The sequence below is a fragment of the Micromys minutus genome, assembly GCF_963924665.1.
Source record: "Micromys minutus genome assembly, chromosome: 6".
In the NCBI taxonomy this organism is placed as follows: Eukaryota; Metazoa; Chordata; class Mammalia; order Rodentia; family Muridae; genus Micromys; species Micromys minutus.
The window spans coordinates 65,170,980-65,193,705 of record NC_137975.1 but is presented as its reverse complement, the minus strand read 5'-3'; the positions used below and the strand labels follow the sequence as shown (position 1 = coordinate 65,193,705).

Here is a 22,726-nt window from a genome sequence, read left to right as displayed (position 1 = left end):
ACAGAAGCTGTATTTTATGGCCTATCAGACACACGATTCATCAAAGGTGACAGTGTCACAGAGAACAGATAACTGAAGTGGATTTTGAGGAGGGGGCGATTGTATTTGTCTGCACCTTTCCTGCTTTGTGCCTACTGCAGCTATTCCTCCCAACCCCCACACCCTCTTCTCCTGTTTCTCAGAGCTGCAGACTTCTTTTTGAAGTTGTTTCTTAGGTAGCAGTGGCCACATTCTGAGTGTGGCTGTGTAAAGACGATCTGTGGGCTGGGGAAGGGAGAAGAGGTTTGCAGTTGGCATCTGTGCAGACCTCACGGAGCTCTAGGCTCAGCCTCTGAAGGCACAGTCAGCGATGATGAGCGTTCTGTGGCTGAGAAAGCTGGCGGACGTAACCTGCTGTACGTTTACATAGGCATATCATTGTGTACATGGATGTAGTGATGCAGAATTAATTTTATAGCTGGAAATTAGCTTAATTAGGTTTATGCTACTCTAACTGAATGAGTATGGTGTTTTCTCCTTTAATTTAGGGAAATTGCAGAAGCTGTGAAAAACTGTAAGCCGAGAGTTCCCCCTGCTAGTGTTTTTGAAGGGCATATGTTACTATCTGGTAAGTCATAAGGATGTAGTTGTTAGGATGTATTTAACGTGCTTATTCTGAGTGGATCGTGATATTTACGCCAGGAAGCTTGTTAGGTCAAAGAATGGTTAGTTTTCTCGGCACTTAGGTAGTTTTCCAAAAAACTCTTTTTTTCTAGGGATGGGGTAGAAAGATTAATTTCTGGGTAAAAAATAGCCTCAAACTCCCAGGGGTACACCTGCCTCTGCCTCCTGAGTGTTGAGAATTAAAGATTACCATGCCTGGCTGTTTTTATTTATTTATTTTTCCTGAAATGGTATATTAAGACAGTCTCTCTATATAGCCAGGGGTCACCTCAAACTAGCAATCCTTCTGTCTCTACTTTTTGAGTGCTAGGATTAAAAGTATGTGCCACGAAGTCCAATCTGAAGGGCACCTTTATTAACCTTGTATAGATGGTAAGCAAGAGAAGTACTGGTTCTGTATCTGACATGTCATTCCTGCAGGATCGGAGCACTTTGTAGAATGCCCTCAGATCACACATGAAATGATCCTACACATATAAGGCCATGTGTCCCCAGACCTGCCTGTGGCTCTTCAGGGAGACTATTTCTTATAAAACTTTTAAAGTAAAGGCAGTATGAGAACCTCTTCCGTGACACTCCACAGTTTTATGTTGTTGTTTTTCTACCTGAGTGTAATGCATCTACGTGTATTATCTGGTACTTGCCTCTGATATAGCCAGTGCCAGGGGAGATGCTATTAATCCTGAGCAAATAAAGTAATAATATGCTAAAAGCCCAGTGGCTGCCTTGGATGCCTCACAGTGACTCCTGGGTCCTCCCTCGTCCAGTTTGGTAGTGCTGGTTTCAGGCTCGTAGTCTCTCAGTGAAAGAGATGAAGTAACCTTTCACATATACTGTGGATGGATGAAGAGATTTGATCCATTCATCTGTAAGCTGATTTCTGACTGAGCACCGATGGAGCAAAAAAAAAAAAAAAAGTTTAAGGTAGAATTTCGCAGAGTAATATATGCTGGCCTCAAATTCCTACAAGCTACAGTGCTGGGATTACAGTCGTGAACCACCATGTTTGATACAACAATTTCATTTTTGGTTTGTTTGCTTGGTTTTTTACAATATTCTTTATTTGAGAATTTTATACAACGTATTTTGAACATATTGACAGGTGTCCCAAGTCTCCCAATAACTACCCTTTCTACTCTGCTGTCCCTTCTGACCCAAGTTTAGTGTTCTCCCCTCTCCCAAGTTCAGTTGGGGTCACCCAGCAAGTTTTGAAAAGAAAGGTAACAATATACTGTATTTCCGTCTCCTCCCCGTTTCAGATGGCAGTAGCTTCTCTGCTCATGGTAGGACTTTTGAACCCTACCCCTACCCCCATCCAGCCACAAACGAGACATGACAGGCCCCTCCCTCCCAAGGCCTAGGGCTTTGCAGAGGAAAGTGGGTCAGAAACTTGGCCTCTGAATTACCCTGTGCCAGGGGCGATGCCATTACTGTTCTACAGAAGCTGTTCTACAGAAAGTGAAAGCTCCTTGGCTTTTTAATAATAATAATAATAAAATCTCTTTCAGAGGTTGCAGGTAGCATCAAGCAGGGCTTCCAGACACAGCAGTAGCTGCACATGTGACTCACAGCAGCTGGGTCGGCATGGCAAGACCTGCTCAAGCTCCGTCCTCTTTTGATGGGGGGTTTCTTCGTGGCTCTTGCCCCAGCCCTAGTTCTGCAGGGCAAAGATGACTTTCCTTCATTTGCAGCGATGTATGGTTCAGCCCACTAGGGGGAGTTGTAGCACAGAGCTCGGAAGTGTTTCTTCCTCTGGAGATCTGGCTGTTGCAACCAGTAGCCCTTTTAGTATTCAGAAGAGGAAAGATGGCGAGCCCATTTCCCTGTTAGATGTCCTGTCTCATCTGCTCGGATGGACTTTTTTTTTGTAGAAAATATTTTGTTTCCTGTCATCCATGTGCATGTTCAGGAATTTTTCAAATGTTTCTCCTTTGAAGGTTTAGAGCCCTTCAGGATTGGACCATACACCAACTTCGTCAACATTGGAGAGCGCTGCAATGTGGCAGGATCCAGGAAATTTGCAAAGCTCATCATGTCGGGAAACTATGAAGTGAGCCCCCCGGGCATTGCCATCCCTCCGGGTAGACTGCATGTCAGCAGAGTTGTGTTCTGGCCGGTGCTACCACAGGGCTGAGTGAAGTATGTGAGGGTGCTAGTAGCTTCTGGCAGGAGGGGAGGCTCCTCAAGACTGGAAGCTGCTGCTGTTGGTACTGCTTGCTCATTTGGGGCATGGATGGAGACGACTGGAAGGGACCCAGCTCCTAGTCTTTCATTGTTATCTTTCGATATTTGGGAATACTTCCCATTTTGGCCTCTCTGAAACTGCTTTACAGAAAGTGAAAGCTCCTTGGCCTTTTCAAAAATTATTTATTATGTATGTGAGCATTTTGCTTATATAAAGGTATGTGCCTATTGCCATGGAGACCAGAAGAGGGCATTGGATCCCCAGGACATGGAGTTGCAGAGGGTTGTGAAGTGCTATGTTGGTCGGGGGCCTGAACCTGGGTCCTCTGTGAGAACAAGTATTTTTAACTGCTGAGTCGTCCCTGCTCCTCCCATCCCAAGCAGAGTTCATGCTCACCTGACCATGTCAGATGCTTACTGATGGAGGTATTGCTGATCCTATTAGCTGTAGGTCAAACCAAAACGAACAGGCCCTTGCCGTGAGAACTCTGAATTTTCAAGCTTTGTATTACTGAACATGAGTCAAATTTAATTCACATAGTGTGTGCCCAAGACAGCTGGATAGAGTTTACTTTCTACACATATGAAATTAAAAATGGAGGAAAATGGTTGAGGTTTTAGGTTGTTTTTTGTTTTTACTGTGACTTCTTATTTTTAAAGTGGGGCATAGTGATACTTGTCTTTAATCCAAACACTCGGAAGACATAGGCAGATTTTTCTGAGTTCAGGCTGGCCTGGTCTACATAGTGAAGACCCTGTCTCAAAGAAGTTTTTTCTTTTAATTAACTCTGTGTGTGTGTGTGTGTGTGTGTGTGTGTTTTGGGAATCAAATGTCAGGTTTGGCATCAAGTACCTTTACCAGAACCATCTTAACTGTTCTTTGAGTTTTAATGATTTTTTTTTTTTTTTAATTTCAGGACAGAATAGATTTAGTCTTTTAAAAAAATAAATATGCTTATTTTGTGTGTTTATTGTGAGCTTATTATACACGTGTGTGTGTGTGTGTGTGTGTGTGTGTGTGTGTGTGTGTGTGTGTGTGTGCATGCAGGAAAGGGCATTGAACTCCTTAGAGCTGGAGTTGGAGGCATTCTGTGGGAAACCTGGCTTGTTACATGTGTCCTGAGATACAACCTCAGATCTTCATGGTTGTGCATTAAATGTCCTTACTCTTTGGACCATATTTCTAGCCTATGAAGTTAGCCCTCCTTCCCACCTCTGCCCAAGACAGGGTCTTATGTACTTCTGACTGTCCTGGTGGGACTCACTATGTAGACCAGGCTGGCCTTGAACTCACAGTGATCTATCTGCCTTCCTCTGCCTCCCAAGTGTTAGAATTAGCCTCATTTTTGGAATTGCTAATTACTGTTTCTTGGCATCTTCTAGAGTTGTCTTTTTCAGCGCAGGTGTTGGTTGCCACATGTTAGTAAGCTGCCTGGGTGGGCTCCAAGCAGTGAGATGCTGTGTGGAAAGAGTTCCTAGTCAGTGTTGAGTGTGGGGCAGAAGGGGACAGACCCACTTGGAGCCAGTGTGTCTGTTTCAGTAACAAGGGACCTCCGGGGATGGGAGGAATAACTGCCTAAAAATCTCCTAACCACGTTTCTCCCATTCCTCCTCCAGGAAGCCCTGAGCATTGCCAAAGTACAGGTGGAAATGGGAGCTCAGGTGTTGGATATCAACATGGACGATGGAATGCTGGACGGTCCCAGTGCAATGGCCAAATTTTGCAACTTCATTGCTTCCGAGCCTGACATTGCCAAGGTTGTACAAGGGTTACAATCATTAAGGGTGTTTACCTGGCTTGCTGTTGGTCGTTTAGCCTTGTCTACCCATCCACAGGAACTGGTCCACTTTTTCTGTACAGTGCTCTTCTCATTCTGAGCTTTCTTAACTAAGCAGGATGTCCACCTGAAGCAGATTTTGGAGAGTGATAGGGCTTCAGCATGGCTGTTGACAGGCATCTGGGAGAAGTAGGCTTCAAGAGACTGAGTTTTGTCCATTGTCTGCAGTCTGAGAGCTGACTATCGTATCTCAGAGGGATGCTATTCCCATGATGGAAAACAGAGCTCTCGGTTAGGGCTTCCTTACTGCAAGAAGGGCCTTGTTAGGCATCTCAGACTAAGACAGTGACATACACCAGTTCAATCAAGTATCTTGTCTTTGTTTATACTAGTTCTTTAAAAGGTGAAAGTTAGGGGTTGGAAGGACAGCTCATTGATTAACAGCACATGGACGTGGGTTTAGTTCCCTGTATTTACTTCTGCAAGCTCACAGCTGCCTGTTAACACCAGCTCCAGGGGGACTCTGCCTCCGCCCCTTCATTTGTGTATACAGACCCCCAGACAGACACAGACATGCACATGTGCAAAAATGTTTGCTTTTGGTTTTGACACAGGGTCTTACTGTGTAGCCTTGGCTGGCCTTGAACTCACAAACAATCTGCCTGCCTCTGCCACTGCCATTTAAAAAATATGTTACAAAAAGGTGAAAGTCTTTCTGTATCTGCCTTTTAGAATGTTTTAGAGGGTTCAAACTAAACCTCATTTCACTTTTGGGTTATTAAATGAAGTTCTGTATGTTCTGGTTCTCAACTCAAGTTATGAGACTTGATCTGTAACATCCATTACTTGACTGCCATGTTGTATATGCGAGTATGTGTGTGTGTGTGTGTGTGTGTGTGTGTGTGTGTGTGTGTTGGTTCTGGTTGTTAAGATGGGTGTCTACTGTAGCACCTATGACTGGCTTCAAACTCCTCATTTAGCCAAGGTTGACCTTGAATTCCTGTTGCATCTACTCTGATGGACTTTTAAGGGTTTTTGTTTGCTTTTTGCTTTAAAGAAACTGTTTCTAGAGTTTCATATCTTTAGGTTTAGATGTCATAAAAACAATTAGGCCTAGCAGGAGCTTAAGAGAAGCCCATAGTAAGCTGTAAAATTATATTTGCCCATTTTCCATTTGTGTCCTAAACTTGCTAAAAGCCCTTCTACTTTTCTGGGAGTCACCCTTTGGGACTGTCAGGTTCAGATCAGCTCGAGTGGGTGGGGTGGGGGCAGGGCTGCGTGGGAAGAAGCCTGCTTCTCTGTAGCATCGAGCACTCTGAGGAGCGTTTGGTGCTGGCTCCCCTCCTCATCTCTAAAGTACTCACTCAGTTCATGGATTGGGTGGTGAGCCTCTTGTTAACTTGGACCTTATGCCCTGCAAGAGCTCATTAGTGCTCTGATGCAGCAACCACTGACCTCTCCTGGTTTTTAGCTACTGTTCAATTTGCTGGGGGCCAAATTTTAGCCATTAGGATAGAATATAAAGAAGTGCTCTAAGCAGAGGGCCTAAGGAAGATCACAGTTGGACACCAGCGTGGGCTACATAATGAGACTCCCACAAGACCCTGCCTCCAAAAACCCGGAGTATGAGTAGTACATCTTCAGCAGTAGTTTAAAACCCCAAAATTATTTGCAAGCTCTTCCAAACACTGGCCTGGTAATTACCGCCACCCAGTCTGACCCTTTTCCAGCAAAGCTCTTCACTGCTCATGTCCTGAGGAAAAGCAAAACTGGTAGAGTTTTGTTTTTTTTGAAATGGTGTCTTATATTCTACTCTGGCCTGGAAATCAATATGTAGTTGAGGATAGTCTTGAACCTCTTATTCTCCCACGTCCATCTTCTGTTGCCAGGATTATAGGTTTGTGCCACCAGTTTATGAACTGAGGATCTCTGCAAGAGCTCCACCAGTCATGCTGTTTAATAAGCCCGTGTGTGTTTATGGTGTTGGGAGACAAAACCAGGGCCTCGCAAGTATCTGGCATTGTTGCTGAGACAGACCCACCCCTTTCCTCCGTGTTCTCTGCTGTGCTGTGTTCTAGCCTTTCCTGCCCTCTTGTGACTTGTTTAATCATTATCTCGGTGAGCATGGTGAAGCCAAGGACCTGTGTGCCTTAGAGGGAGGGAGTCAGGTACTGGCTGCCCTCCATGACAGTCCCGAGGCAGCTCTTCCGCTAGGCTTGTTTCTTTGGAGCAATGAGTCACTCCTTCAGTGTCCTGGAGCAGGCGCTGGATTCGCTGTGGTCTCTCATGTTCCTCTTAGTTGTTTGTAATTTTACTCTTTCAGAGGGAAAAGGATTAGATCTGGTTTTCTTTGCTAATAATGTTTTTTTTTTTTAGCTCAGAAATTTGTTTTTATAAAGAGAAGATTTAATTTGAGTAACTTGGCCCGAGGGTCGTTCCCAAAGGGCAAGAGAGTCAACCTTAATATGAGTCAGAGTAGAATGCTTGAAAGTGGAGAAGGTGTTGGCCTTAGGGTTAAGAGCTTGGAAGTGTAAACTAGGCATAGCCTCTTGGATTTCCTGTCTGTCCATGCATAGTCTTCTGTGAGCCGATCTTACTCCAAAGTGAGTATATTAAAATCCTACTTCTAACCCTTAAATTTGTTTATTGTTCCCCTAAAGAAGAACTAGAGGGTTTGGAACCTCCCAAAGGGAACTTGTGGTGATGGGTAACCTGTGACCTTCTGTCCTTCTGCCACAGGTGCCCCTGTGCATCGACTCCTCCAGCTTCGCTGTGATTGAGGCTGGGCTGAAATGCTGCCAGGGGAAGTGCATCGTCAACAGCATCAGTCTGAAGGAGGGGGAGGGGGACTTCCTGGAGAAGGCCCGGAAGATCAAGAAGTACGGAGCTGCTGTGGTGGTTATGGCTTTTGATGAGGAAGGACAGGTAAGTGGTTTCTGTTGGGCTGGCACTGTTGTGTCACCCAGGTGAGAAAGCAGTGAGGGGAAAAAAATAGGTCTGAAATCGCTATGTGTGTACACACACAAATCTGTGCATATGCTTATCTTTGCATATAAATTTACACACACACATACAATTTGATTCTTTACATCTAAAGGGATCTCTCTCTCTCTCCCCTGACCCCTCAATAGGAAATGCTCCTGACCATTCATTCTGTACTGCTGTAGTAGAACACTACTATCTTAGTTACTTTCTTGTTGCTATGACAACACACCTTGACCTAGCAACTTACAAACAGTTCTTTAAAGGCTCATGGTTGCAGAGCGTTAGAGTCCGTGTTCATCATGGTCAGGAGCATGGCACCAGGCAGGCAGGTAGGCAGGCATGCATGCAGACACGGTTCTGGAACAATAGCTGAGAGCTTCTGATCCACACCTACAAGGGAGGGAAGGTGTGCGAGAGAGCGCACAAACTGGGAAAGCCCTCACCCAGTGACACCTCCTCCAACAAGGCCACACCTCTTAATCATCCGCAAAAGTTCTTCTCAGTGTTGGCTGGACATTAACATTACCAAGAGCTCCTGAGTTGCTGGAGCCAGTCTCCAGATTGTGACTCAGCTGGTCTCATACCATTACTGTGAAACAAACAAGCAAAAGTCCCTGGAAGCTGAAAACCCTGCCTAACTGAGGGGTCCTTCATCTCATTCTGCTGAGCTTCATCCGAGCGTGTGAGGCTGGCCAGCATGTGTGTTTCACAGTGCCGAAAATTATGCATGTGCTCCCTATAGAGGCCTCTACTAGGCCTCACTCTTTGGTCTTTTTCTTTACTTGGTGGCCAGAATCTAGCTGCTGTTCTTGGGGTAGAAGATACCATGAGAATAGTGTAACAAGGGCCTGGCTAGGTTGTAGGGAGGTCACAGTGTTCTAGCCCTGGAAGTGAATTTCTGTCCTAGGAGCATGTCCGTGATGTCTTTGGTGTGGAACAATACCCGACTCTATCCATCACATCTGTGATGGATTTATCTGTGCACAGCTGGCTCAGATAAATGACCAGGTTGTGCCTTCTTTGTTTGCCAGTCAATCGAGGTTACCGAGGCTAGCTCCCTAAAGTTGGAGCGGTGTCTTCAGTAGACTTGGTGTGCCCATCCTAACTGCCATCCTCCCACCCAGCAGGCTCCGGAGACTGAAGCACACACTTTCAGGAACGTCTTTTTCCACATTGAGAGTCGACCCTCGTGACTGTTATGTTCTTTCGGAGTGATTGTGCGCACAATGATGTGCCCTTACCTGCCATGCCCATATATTTTTCTGTGTGTGCACACAAAGCTTGGAGCTTAGGACAGGAAATGTATTCTGTATTCTGTAATGGCAGTTTTTCTCAGATTTCCATACTGGACTTCTGCCCTTTGCACTTGCAGAGGGTGCTTTTCAGCTGTTGCTGGTGTATCCGCTTGTCAGTACCACCAGTTCTGTGCTCAGGAGTCACCGCGTAAAACAAGGGCCATGCGTCAGGTGTGGCAGTTCCTTTGTTTCCAGCACTTTAGGGGCACAGGCAGGTGCATCTCTTGAGTTCTAGGGCAAGTTTCAGGTCATCCAGGACTACAGAATGAGACCCTGTCTGAAAGGAAATGAGTAAGAAAAGGATCGTGTGAACATGTGTTTGTAAATGCTACAGAACCTCACTCCTGTCCCAGGTGGGATGGAGCAGGACCGTTCAAGGTGTGAGGTTTCTTCTCAGTCCTCAGAGTGGCATGAAATTGAAAACTTAGCAACTGTTACTTTCAGGGTCTTTCATTTATCATTTTTGGACTGCAGGTGACAGTAGGTAACTAGTTCCATGAAATATAAAAATGTGGGTAAGAAACACTACTGTTTCTTTCTTCTGCCTACCCTCAGAGCACACTGGGTTAACAATACTCAGAAATTGAGAATGCAGTTTGGTGGATATGCTGTTTGGAGGTTTGATCTGAAGGCAGCTTTCTTGACAAAGTTAAGAAACACTGAGTAAAATAACACACACTCATTCACTCACTCACTCACTCACTCACACACTCACTCAGTCACTCACACACTCACTCACTCAGTCACTCATCCCTTCAACATGGTATTGAGCACACAATCTAACAGGCCCTGCTCTGGGCTTTGGGGATACAGTAAGACTGACATTCTAGTTAGTATAGATAATAAAATAACCAAGAATAGAAAGTTGCCAAACTAATGTATCTGGAAAGAGATGCCCCAAGGCAAGGAGAAGGTGGGAAGGGAGGAGGTGTGCTAATTTGGAGGAAGTGATTATGGCAGATTCTGAAGGGATAATTGATTCCGTACGTGTTAGCTGTGAAATTCAGTTAGGCCTTGCGTGGTCTGGGTTGGGTTGTAAGAGATGGAAAGGCGCTGAGGTTGCTACAGCATGGCAGGTTTTAGGAACATCGTAGAGGGAGTGAGGGCAAAGGGTGGAGTCATGGTGGAGGTAGAGGTCCTGGCTGAGTATGACAGGCTGAGGAGCAGGGCGGGTGAGCCTTGCTGGATCTGAGTTTACTTTTTTAGGGTTCTTTGAGGGAGGAGGATGATAATGTGTAGATTTTATTTATTTTATATGTACGGAAGTTGCCCGTATGTGCATGTTTGGCAAGCAGTGTCTGTAGACCAGAAGAAAGAGGCTGTCCAGTCTTCTGGAATTTAAGTGGCGAGCTACCTGTGGGTGATGGGAACCAAACCTGGGTCTTAGAAGAGCAGTTGGGTCTTGACTGTTAATCCATTTTTCTAGCTTTGTTTTTGTTTTGAGACAAGGTCTCATTATGTAGTCCAGGCTGAACTGGAACTTAAGAAACTCACTTGTCTCTGCTTTCCAGAACTGATTTGTAGTTGCAGCTTGAGACACATGGTAACAAGCATGTGGGTGTGGGCAGTAAATGCAAGTTTTTGAGTCTGCCTTACAAGACCCAAGAAAGCAACAGCAGTGTTTGTGAGCAGTGGGCACTTACTGGCAGGTCAGGAGAGGTGGGGCACTTAGAGGGTTCTTTCCCAGTGTGGCCCACAGAGGCCTGGCACTCATGCGTGCATGGCCCCACCCGCCATAGTTCTGCCTCACCAGCTCACGTGCTAGAAAGACATGTCTGATATTCAGCTGCTTACTTTCTAATCTGTCTGTAGCAGAGCTTAGTTTTTTAAATCACATTTGTCTTTAGAAAGCCACTTGGCTAGTATATCACGTATAAATGAAATTCTTATACAAGGAGTGAAATTATTATATTGAAAATGTAAAATCCTTAACTGATTTTGTTCTGAGATAAGTTGATGAACACCTAGAGGTTTGATATTTGCTTTTAGAAGAAATTCAGTCGTTGAGATTCGAGTGGCTTTGATGAGTGACATAGGCCGTTTTCATAGATAACACTCTGCTTTTCATGTAAATTACGTTTCTGCTCATTTCTCAGGCAACAGAAACAGATGTTAAAGTCAATGTGTGCACCAGAGCCTACCATCTACTTGTGGAAAACGTGGGCTTCAATCCAAATGACATCATCTTTGACCCCAACATCCTTACCATTGGGACCGGAATGGAAGAGCATAACCTGTATGCTATTAATTTTATTCATGCAACAAGAGTCATTAAGGTGAGTCTGGATATTTGCTGTCTTTACCAAAAATACAGCTCAAGTGTGTCATCTTGACTTGCATGCCTACACCTGACACATACTGACTTGCTGAGAGTAGTAACATCCTGTCCTTAGCAAACTGTTTTCTAGAATGGAGGGACTGTATCTTTTATATAATGCTATTATATTGTGTTGTGTAACACACACGAGAATATATAAAACTTATAGTCTATATAGGAGATAAGTAGTTATGAACTGTATAGTAGCTTCATTTTTCTGAAGTGGTGTGAGGCTTCTGTCCCATATAGCTCTCCTTTTCTGGATATACCTTATTCTCAATTTCATAAAGTAACTCTTTCTGAGACTTTTTTTTTTGGCGATTTATTACTTATATGCATGTTCAGTTTATATTATCATCCATGGCTTTTTGTGCTTGCCAGTGTATGTTCTAAGTTTTAGTTTGTAGCTGAGTCGGTATCCATGCTGCTTTTCTGCAGGCTTCCTCACATGTCAGATGAGGAGCTCTTGCTCTGTGAGCAGGTGTCCTCTTAGTTCCATCAGTGCCCTCTGTACTGCCCTGCTCTTTGTTTGTGATTTCCCCTTTTGACAATGTCCTCAGTCCCGATGGTAGTGCTTTCTGTGTTCACAGGCACAGGAAGCTGTGGTGTGCCTGTGGACAAAATGCTTGTTGGATTAGCCTTATTCAGATGTAAGCCACAGGGGTGCTGGCCATGAATTCTGTGTTAATATTTAAGGTGCACATTAAATAGGGAGTTTTGGTTTTTCTTTTTTAATAAAGATTTATTTTCTATGTATACACTGTTGCTGTCGTCAGACACACCAGCAGAGGGCATCAGATCCCGTTACAGATGGTTGTGAGCCACCATGTGGTTGCTGGGAATTGAACACAGGACCTCTGGAAGAGCAGTCAGTGCTCTTAACCACTGAGCCATCTCTCCAGGCCCCAAATGAGGACTCTTTGTATTTATTTGTATTTATGTATATGTATTTGTTCCTGGTTGAGTTTGTGTGTATTACATGTGTGTTTAAGTGCCAAAGGAAGCCAGAGAATGTTGGATTCCCTGGAACTGGCACCAGAGGTTATTGTGAGCTACCCGATGTGTGTTCTTGTGCTTTACAAGAGCAGTGTGCACTCTTAACCCTCCACCATCTCTACCCCAGAAACTCAGAACAGAGTTGTATGTTGATGACCAGAGCTCCCAGTTTCTATGTCAGGAGCAGGCCTTCAGAATTCTGATCTAGTCTACCAAGGACTCTCAAAAATCAGCTGTATGCCTACATAGCAAGAGCTGGCCTCTTTGAGCTTAATGTTATTCAAGTCATAAAATGTTAATCAACTTTTTTTTTATTGGACAGAGGCTCTCACTGTGTATTAGGATGGTTTAAACTTACCAGCCTCCTGCCCAACCCCCTCTTCAGTGCTACCAGGCCCACATCAGCCTCATTTTAAGTTTCATCTGTGTTGTTGCTATAGCTACATTTGTTCGTTTTTATTAGTATTTAATATGCTGCGGTTTCCCTGTGTCACAACTAGCCACAGATAACTGGTCCACAGATAACGGGTATGTTGAGCAGTATTGTTGTGAGAGTTCTTCTATTAGGTTGGTGTAAAATTAATTGTAGTTATGAATAGTGAAATTTTTTGTTTGTTTTTTTGAGACAGGTTTTCTCTGTACAACAGAGTTCTGACTGTCCTGGACTTGCTTTGTAGACCAGGCTGGCCTTGAGCTCAGAGGTGTGCCACTGTCCATGGCTCCCAGATAGTGAATTTTAAATCACAACTAGGCTCAAACATTTCTTTATTAATCAGAATAGGAATCATTATAGTCAACTTGGTTTTGCCAATGAGAAATAATTTTTATTTTTAGCATAAAAAATAAGTGTTTTGCAGGCTGGCCAGATGGTCCAGCAGGTCAGTGTGCTTGGTGTCAGCTAAGCATGACGATGTGAATTTGATTCCCAGCTCCAACATAATGGGGAGGTGAACTGACTCCTGCCAGTTGTGTTCTGACTTCCTGACATATTCTGGCTTGTCTGTGTATCCTCCAAATGAATACATGCACTAAATATGTTTTTATAGTCAAGAACTTTCTCTGTCCTAATGATTGTGCATATTTTTTCCATGCAAAACGTTATCAAGATTCTTGAAAAATGGCCGAATGTTGTTTAGTGATATAAATATGGTAGATAAGGAAAAACTTCACAGCAAGTAATAAATCATTAGGAGAAACTCATAAAGCAGGACCGCACATTAAAATAGAAATTGATCAAGAATGTATTTCAACATTAAGGAACAAATTTCAACATTGAAAACTTATCGTTAGTTTTGCATCAACCTAACAAGTTAATCATGTGTGCCTGAGTTTCTCTGGAGTGTGTCTAGGCGTAGAATGGCGTAGTCAGAGGCCGGCTGTTTCCCAGGACACTTAGGCCTGTACCTGTAGTGAGAGTCACTGTAGTTGTCATGGCTAATGTTTGGTCTTGTCACAGGCACCTCAGCTGCCTTTGTTCTACATTTTGTCAAGTCGTGATGAATAGAGAGCTTGTTCGTTTAAGTTATTAAATCCTTCCAGCTTTGGAAGGGTCAGGAATGTATATACATTTACAGATACAGGCACCTAATCTTTTGCTTTCTGTCTCTTTTCCCCCGTCATTTATTCAGCAAATATTTCATGTAACTTTCACCATTATACATTACCATGGTAATTACAGAGGTAGTCACAGGTAAAATAGCATTTTGTATTTTTCCTGCAGTGTTTAAAATGTAGCAGGAAAAGCTACTTGCGCTGTGCCTCTAGGACATTGAAACGGTGGTGGGTTTACATGATAAAAGAGGAACCGTAGGGCATGGCCCAGTACCGTGGAGGGCTGGGCTCTGTCCAGTAACAAGCTCTGAGTTAGCCACTTTGGACTTTCTTGCTTTTTTACTTTTCCTTTATATAAAGCTTACAAGGTATGGCTGATGGTGGCTTTTGTAAACTGTGAAACTCTTTTCCTGCTTTTACATTCTTGCCAGGAAACATTACCAGGAGTCAGAATCAGTGGAGGTCTTTCCAACCTGTCCTTCTCCTTCCGAGGGATGGAAGCCATTCGAGAAGCAATGCACGGTGTCTTCCTTTATCATGCGATCAAGGTATGCTGAGACCAAGTGTGACTTAGGCTCTGTGGGAAAAGTGTTCACAGCACAAGCCCAGGGACTTGCTTGTGTGAAACTTCAGTGTAGTAGTAGCTCCTACTCTAGAAAGAGATGGAGACAGACTCCTTGGAAGATTGTAGCACAAGCATGTCCAGTGGTGAACAAGAGCGAGACCGGCTCAAACAATGAAAGGCAAGAACCAACGCCCAAAGTTGTCCTCAAAGTTGTCCATGTGCCATGGTATGTGTATGCATCATAAGTGCACACACAAGATTTTTCAAATAATTGAAACAAAAATGATGCACGGTAACTTTGACTGAGAGTAGGGCTTACAAAATAAGTCCTTCAGGATGACCGGCCTGCTTTGTCTCCTTTAAGTGAAGCGTCAGTGGAACAGAGTGCCCCACCCTTTCACCTGTGTCCTGTCTAGGGCTGCTTCTAGACTGTAGCAGAGTTGAATAGTGACTAATCATGTTATAAAGTTGTTCTCTGAGCCCTGATTTAGGGTATCAGTGAAAATCCTCATTTTCCTTTTTATTGCCCTTAGTTTGGTATGGACATGGGGATAGTCAATGCCGGCAGCCTCCCTGTGTACGATGACATCCATAAGGACCTCCTTCAGCTCTGTGAAGACCTCATCTGGAACAAAGACTCTGAGGCTACTGAGAAACTCTTACGATATGCCCAGGTAAAGTGTCCAGGGTGTCTTTCCTACCTTAGAGTTCATCACTCACTGGCAGTTACTGGACCCTCACGGTAGAGTAGGAGCAAAGGTCTCTCTGGGTCATCGGTCATCATCATCATGGTGGTGCAGGAGGACGAGGAGGGAGGAATAGACCTGATCTAGGCCACTTTAGTGTTCTGAGCCCAGACTTTTGAATTTGAAGTAGGTCACATTAAGTTGTAGAAAAGTCATGGGCTGGGGAGATGGCTCAGCAGTTAAGAGCACTGACTGCTCTTCCCATGTGACTCAACCATGTGTAATGGGATCCAGTGTGTCTGAAGACAGCTACAGTGAACTCATACACATAAAATAAATAAATCTTAAAAAATAAAAAAGTCACAGAATATAGTAGTCAAGAGAAAAAAATTACTTACAATCTTACCCCCTGAAGTTAACCATTACAGGATGAGATTTTATTACTTCTAGTCATTTTTAATATATATATATTTGTATGTGCATATATATATATATTATTGAAAATAATTTTTTCCTACAATATATTCTGATCACAGCTTCCCCTTTTTCACCTCCTCTTAGATCTTCTCTATTTTCTCATCCATCCAACTCTATGTCAACTCTATGCTGTTCTCTCTTCAGAAAACATACAAATAATAGCAACAACAACAACAATAATAATAATAATAGAGAATTTAAAAAAGCATTCTTCCTAATTCTGTCCTTCATAGTCATTGTTATGTAATGGCTTTATATTTGTCTTTCTCCCTGTTATCAGGCCTTCATTACAGGTCACATTTTCCTTCTACTGAGTTTCCTTTAGAAACAGTACTTGGAGTTTGAGTCTGGCTACAGAACTTTGAATACTGTCTTTGCCCTTGCTGCACTTGTCTGAAGGCTAAAGTCCAGGATGAAATTCTGTGACCTGGAGGGAAACATAAAGTAGCTTAATCTACTTTAAAAGTGTGCCAGGATACTTGCTTGCATTGTGTCTTCATTCCTTCTCTGAGTTTCTTCCCTGGAGACTCATGTTCCCTGAAGCCCTTCATCAGTGTCTGAGTTGTTCTGTCCCCTCAAACTTCCATGTGGCTGTTACACATCCTGCACTCTTAGAACGTCCCCTTCCCTATGTTTTCCTCTCCCTTCCTTATGACGTGGTACAAACCTGATGTGGATGACCTCACGCCGCCCAGTGTGTCCACCTCCAGGAACATTCTGCCTTCACTCTAGCCTTTCTTCCTTTAGTATTTTTGAGACAGGGTTTTATTATGTAGTGTATGTTGGCCTGGCACTCAGAATCCCCCTGCGTCAGGTTCCCAAATGCTGGGAATAGGAGTGTCCACTACTGCTCATGGCTTCCAGCTCATCAGTTGTGTGCGTGATGTTGATGTCAGTTAAGTTTTAGGAAAGAAGGAAAGAAAATAAAAAGAACCATTACTTTCCTCTACTGAAAGTTCAAATTTAAAATATATCTTTTTCTCTCTCACCACTTATTTCAGTCCTGATTCATGCTGAACACCCTGGGGTCTGGGAACTCGAAGACTAAGACACTGATTTTTTTTTTTTTTTCTGCAAAGAGTTCACTGTGTACCATTTGTCTTAATTTTTATTCAGACTCACGGCAAAGGAGGGAAGAAAATGGTGCAGACAGACGAGTGGAGGAGTGGCTCCATTGAAGAGCGTCTGGAGTATGCGCTTGTGAAGGTGAGCGCCAGAGCCTGTCCCGGAAGCCCGGGGACTCACTCTGGCTCCCAGTGCCATTGCTGGCAGTAGTTGGGAGGGGATGCCCTAGACGTTTCACTTTTGAGTTTTAACCTGGAGATGTCTGTGTGCCAGTGCCCTGAGCTCTTGAACAGTATCTAATGGTGTGTTCCGTTTTCATAGATGGGTGTGGCAGATGCTTTGGAACTCTGGCTGCAGTGTACAAGACAGGCTCACACACACAGCAAGGACTTGCCCTGCCCAGTTAGTAGCTCTGAGGTCAAGGACTCTTCCCTAGTCCTGTAGTGAGTCTGAGACAGTCCAGAGTGTTTTCTCTTGCTCAAGAATTCAGTTTTTAATTCTCCTGGGAGTCATATATTTCAATTTCTCAACTGTTTGTGTCCTCCGATTCTTGAGAATTCTGGGCTTCGGAGGAAGGCTTGTAAACCATGGCCAGGCAAGTCAGGGAAGGAAAGTTCCATGGTGCTTTGTTTTTGTTTTTTGTTTTTCTTTGTTTTACTTTGGTTTTGTTGCTGTTATTTTTTTAATTTCATATTTTAACAATCTTTAAAGTGTTGAATCCTGTTCTAGCCAAGAAGTGTTACAGTGAGAGAAGATTCAGACTTATTTATTTATTTGAGATAGGACCTTATTGTGTCAGCCCTCAACTTACAGAGATCCTCTTGCCAATGCCTCCTGAATGCAAGAATTAAAGATGTGCAACTACCCTACTGATTTCATAGACGTGACCAGTTGCTAAGGCTTGAACCCAGACTTGCACACATGTTAAGCACATACTCTACTACTGAGCTACATTCCTAGTCTTCACTCAGACCCCGTTTTCCCTGTGTACTTGCTTCCTGTTATTAGCTAGGCACCGCTGATAAGTTACATCACAGTGATTGTCAAAAAACATGAAGTTGGTACTTCTGTGATTCTGTGAGTGAGGAAACCAAAACTTCATAAATGGCCCGTGTTGGTGATGAGAACAAGGGCTCAGACTCTGGCTGGCTGGTGCGGAGATTCACCTTCTTAAGCATCTGTGGGATTCATTCTTTGTTTTTGGCCTTAATAAAATCTGTTTGTTCGCTTCCCCTACTTCTTTGTTTTTTTCTTTTAAGGGCATTGAAAAGCACATTGTTGAAGACACTGAAGAAGCCAGGTTAAACCGGGAAAAATACCCGCGGCCTCTGAATATAATTGAAGGGCCCCTAATGAATGGCATGAAAGTGGTTGGTGATCTTTTTGGAGCTGGAAAAATGTTTCTACCTCAGGTTGGCAAAACAGAGAGAAACTTTAACATTTCCTTTTTTCTGTTTTACAGTAAATAGCGCGTGCGAGTGTTTTCCGAGGCTGCAGTATAGACAGTGCTTGAAAGCATTATCTGGTCACTGCTAGGCCAGTCCGTCTTCACAGTGTATATAGGTTAGAAAGCTTGCAGACATTCTTAGCACCACAGTCTGCATGTTCTGTATTTCCATACTGCCCAGGGCCATGCAGGAAGTGACAGATGGCTTTGGAACTCATGGAATGCAGCCCACCAGTTAGCCCAGCCGTGACGGGTGTACCTCGGTTGAGGCTCAACCCTGAGGACTTTATGCTGCTACCGAATTCTGCTCTGCTTGCTGCCCACACATCCCTCTTAATCTGAATTGTATAAAACCTCTAAGGGGGCATCCAGCTCCTCACCGGGCAGGATTTCTAGCACTCACAGTAACACTTGATCTCCAGCATGGCAGCTGGAGCAGATCAATGGTTCAGTCACTACCCTAGGAAAGAACTTCAGGTTGTGACCACTGCTCCTGGAAAGCCTTTGGAAATTAGTGAAGCAGGGCTAAGATGTTTTTACTACTGACTCTGATGTAGAAAATCTTAGGGAGTAACTTAAAGTTCAGAAAGGCACCCCTCAGGGAACAAGGACAATGGCAGCTCTGCCTTCTGTGACTGTCACTGAGGCAGGACTGTGATGACTGGTGTCATTCACCCAATTTTGTCCTCAGCTTCCTGATATGACTTAATAAGAATTACTGATGAGTAGATATGCATTCTAGGATTTAAAGTAGATGTGACTCATTTTTATATAAAAGTTCAGGGTTGTGATTCTTTTAAGATTCTTACAAGATTACTTTTAAAGGTTGGTAATAAAATATTTAATCATTTCTTTGTAACTGCAAATTGCTGCCTGCCAGTAAGAGAAACGGCTGAGAAGACTACCTTGCTCGCTCAAACTTTATTAATCTATAGCAGGCTACTTAGTTACAGATGTGTGTGAATTCTTGGGAATCATTTGTTTTCTTTACCTATAGTTTGTAATGTGGTTTCTTGTAAAGCTATTGGGGAACATACTGGCTTTTTTTTTTTTTTTTTTTTTTTTGTCATTTATTAGAAAAAACTTAATTCGTAATCACATTATGATTTTATACTTTTGAAAGATTTTGCTGGGATATATAAGCCGTGAGAGAAAGAATAAACTTGACACTTGTTCCTTCTATCCTCCATGTATGTATGTATACATGTATGTGTTTATTTGAGAATATGTTGGGTCTTTGTTCCATCCACCAAATCTGTATGTGTGTATACTTGTAAAGCTTGTCTGGGTATGTGTTGGTGCCTGTGTCATCCACCAGTTGTGTGTGTATATTACATATGTGTATGTGTGAAATGCTTGGAGCCTGCTTGCTGGAGCTTTGCTCCATCTAATCTATGTGTGAATACGTATGTGTCTGTCTGTCTGTTTGCATGAATGTATGTATTTGTATGTACAACGTTATTGGAGTCTGCCTTTTGCTTCATTTACTCAGTGTGTATGTGTGTGTTTGAGTGTGTTTGAGTTATCTCTCTTTCCTTTTCTTTCTCTCTGGCCCCAAGGAATCGAAAAAGTTCAGAGTTCTCAGTGGCCACAGGGAGTGCCAGCCCCAGTACATTAAGCTTTGTTCCCTCAGAGAAAAGTCTGCTGAATAATTTCTTTAGTCACTGACTGCCATTTTTAGCAACCCCAGTCAGTATCTGAACTTCCTTTCCTTCTGCTGCCTGCCTCAGTTTACCCCCTGGATGTCAAAGCTGGCTATTGACACCAATACCACCTCTTACCTTAGTGCCCACCTGAGATAAATGTAATGTTAGTTCTAATATTTGTCTTGACAAGCCAGTGGTCATCTTTAAGAATGCATATTTTGGTCTTCGTCTTCACGTGTTGCAAGCTTACACTCTGCCTCTCGAGAGCATTAAAGCTATACCGCAGAAGAAAAAAAAAAGAAAAAGAATGCATATTTTGAAAAAATGTTACTCTTTTAAATATTGGGACTTTAAATAGTATGTTTTAAGTAAAGGCAGAATTCTTCATTATAGCAAGTACTTAAAACTATCATTTTAGCAAATTCTTGATGAGCATTTAGGTAAGGGGCTTTGACGTATGTCAGAAGCTCAAAGGGCCTCTTCGTAAACTCAGTTTTAAGTGAGATAAAAGCCTTAGGATTATAGGATGCTGGGATGAATGGTATTGAAACAAACTTAAAAGATGCATAGAATTCAGAGACACAGTAAAAGGACTTTAGGCAGAAAAACAACCTACCAAGCAAAGTTCAGAAACAGAAATTTTAACCTTTGTTCCTCATTGTCATTCCCCACCTTATCCTTATCCCTTATCTGTACCCTGTTCACTGTAGAAATCTGGGAAAGTCAAATCAGAGATTCTTAAGTGGTCCTAAAGCTTCACCGGTCGGCATCGGCAGTCATGTGATGGTTTGCTAATGGTGCCCAACTCTGCTTTTTTTCCAGGTTATAAAGTCAGCCCGTGTCATGAAGAAGGCTGTTGGCCACCTTATTCCTTTCATGGAAAAAGAAAGAGAAGAAGCCAGAGTGCTTAATGGTTCGGTTGAAGAAGAGGCAAGTCATTTAGTCCAGGCCTAGAGCCTTTTCAGGAGCTGGCCAGGAAGACTTGTTTTCCTGAGGTTGGGAACACCATCAGTAAAGCTTTTATGTAGGGGTGCTGTCCTTTCCCTGTTTGTGTGCTCAGGGGATTGAACTCAGGCCTGTCCCAGCCGGTACTTCCCCTGCTGGGTCAAGTTTGGAGGAGGCTGGTTTGCCTTTAGAAGGCCCTTCCCGAATACTCTGTGCTCTTGTACCACTCGTGGGGCCTGTTCATCCGCTGGCTACATCACCAGGATCAGCCATCAGACTTTCTACTTTAGCTAGAGCCCTGTGAAATTCAGACAACACTGGATACTAGAATTCTAAATTCTTAATCTTTGCAGTTGGCTTAAAGAGATGATGCTTGTCTGCGTAGCTTTTCTTCCCATTTTCTTGTTGCTGTCACTGTAAAAACGAGCTTTTCTAGGGAAACTGTTCTCTTTCAAAATCTGAGGTAATCTGCAGTTAGCTGACTCCTCTCTTTCTCTTCAACTCTCAGTAATACACTTTGGCAGTTTCAGGGTTAAAGACACGTGGTCTTTAGCTGTAGGAGTGTTTCTGTATGTGGCTGCTGACTCTGTTTCAGATGCTAGAACCTATGAGCCTGGTTGAAATCCCTGTGCTAACATGCTAGGGAGGCCTCCTTTGAACTTGTGGGAGGCACAGAGCTTCAAGTAGAGAGTGTTACTTGGGTCCCCAGTGTACCTTTGAGATGGTTCTGCCAACATCTGTGTGGCTCTTGAGAAACAGATGGCCTTCCCTGGTGACCCCTTATGCACGCTCAGCTGCTTGCCTCACTTTACAGGACCCTTACCAAGGCACCATTGTGCTGGCCACTGTTAAAGGTGACGTGCATGACATCGGCAAGAACATAGTTGGTGTGGTGCTGGGCTGTAATAATTTCAGGTAAGTCGAGATCTCACTTCTTCTAATTCCTTCGTGTTTAAAAGAGGAATGTAGGGCTGGAGAGATGGCTCAGTGGTTAAGAGCACTGACTGCTCTTCCAGAGGTCCTGAGTTCAATTCCCAGCAACCACATGGTGGCTCACAACCATCTGTAATGGGATATGTTGTTCTCTTCTGTCTGAAGACAGCTACAGTGTACTTACATATAATTAATTAATTTAAAAAAGAGGAATGTAAACGTTTTACTGGGTGAAAGGGATGGGCATGGCCATGGATGAGGTGGGTGTTTGTTTTGTTTTGTAGGCTCATAATTATGACTGTCTTAGGTATTCGTTAAAGGACAGAGAATGGGAAGTAATCTCCAGGGTACAGGCAGCCAGGAGTCTTTTGGACGTGGTCACTCTCTAATGCTCATCAGGCTTTTCCTGGCTAGCACGTGCCCTTTTCCACCAGGGTGCTCAGGAGCGTTGGCAACATGGGCTTTCTAGGAAGGCTTTATCTTTACTTGTCTCTCTGCCTCTGTGTCTCTTGGTGACTGGGGTTCTCTGAGGGACAGAACTGGCAGAATATGGTAATATGTGTCTATTAGTGATGGGCTCATTAGAGCGGCTAACGGGCTGTGACCCAAGCAGTGTAACAGTCATGGTTCCTGACAGAAAGGCCAGGATCCAGCAGTGATTCAGTCATCCAGACTGGATGTATTAGAAATCACAATCTGGTGCTAGAGTTTCTGGGAGGGGTCCTAAAGAGCTGCTAGTTTCAGTCCACTTTGGAATCCTGAAGAAGTAGAGCGAGGGAATGTTAACAGAAAGCAAATGCTTCCTTCTGTGTCCTGTGTGGGCTGCCACTAAGAAAGAATGGCCAGATTTAGGGTGAATCCTCTGACCTCAAATGATCTAGACTTAGGGTGGTTCTCTCACCTCAAATGATCTAGCCGAGAAAAGTCTCTCACAACTATACCCAGCTGCTTGGGTTTTAGATACTTGCAATTGTAGTCAAGTTGACAACCAAGGTTAGCCATCACAGTGATGATGAAGTAGTATTTGGAATGATATATGAAGGTAAAACTCCCTTTTGATAACTCAACAACGAATAAATTTTCTAAGTGTTATTTCCAATAAGCTAATGGTTTATATTGTTTACATTTTCCCTGATTCACAATATGTTTCAGTGAAAATGTCACTAGTGTCCCACCCGGTCCCAGTGTTCTGT

The 22,726-nt window shown here is 43.4% G+C and overlaps 1 protein-coding gene across 1 annotated transcript in view; it reads left to right on the top strand.

Annotated features, from left to right (window-relative positions):
- MTR (5-methyltetrahydrofolate-homocysteine methyltransferase) overlaps positions 1-22,726 on the top strand; it is a 67,656-nt gene that overhangs the window by 18,911 nt on the left and 26,019 nt on the right. Inside the window, exons 12-22 of the mRNA XM_080918300.1 lie at positions 528-607; positions 2,601-2,713; positions 4,465-4,605; positions 7,365-7,550; positions 11,002-11,181; positions 14,201-14,317; positions 14,868-15,008; positions 16,614-16,703; positions 17,822-17,974; positions 20,478-20,585; positions 21,415-21,515. Coding sequence (XP_080774426.1) covers positions 528-607; positions 2,601-2,713; positions 4,465-4,605; positions 7,365-7,550; positions 11,002-11,181; positions 14,201-14,317; positions 14,868-15,008; positions 16,614-16,703; positions 17,822-17,974; positions 20,478-20,585; positions 21,415-21,515 — 1,410 coding nt within the window. The remainder of the gene's footprint in view (positions 1-527; positions 608-2,600; positions 2,714-4,464; positions 4,606-7,364; positions 7,551-11,001; positions 11,182-14,200; positions 14,318-14,867; positions 15,009-16,613; positions 16,704-17,821; positions 17,975-20,477; positions 20,586-21,414; positions 21,516-22,726) is intronic.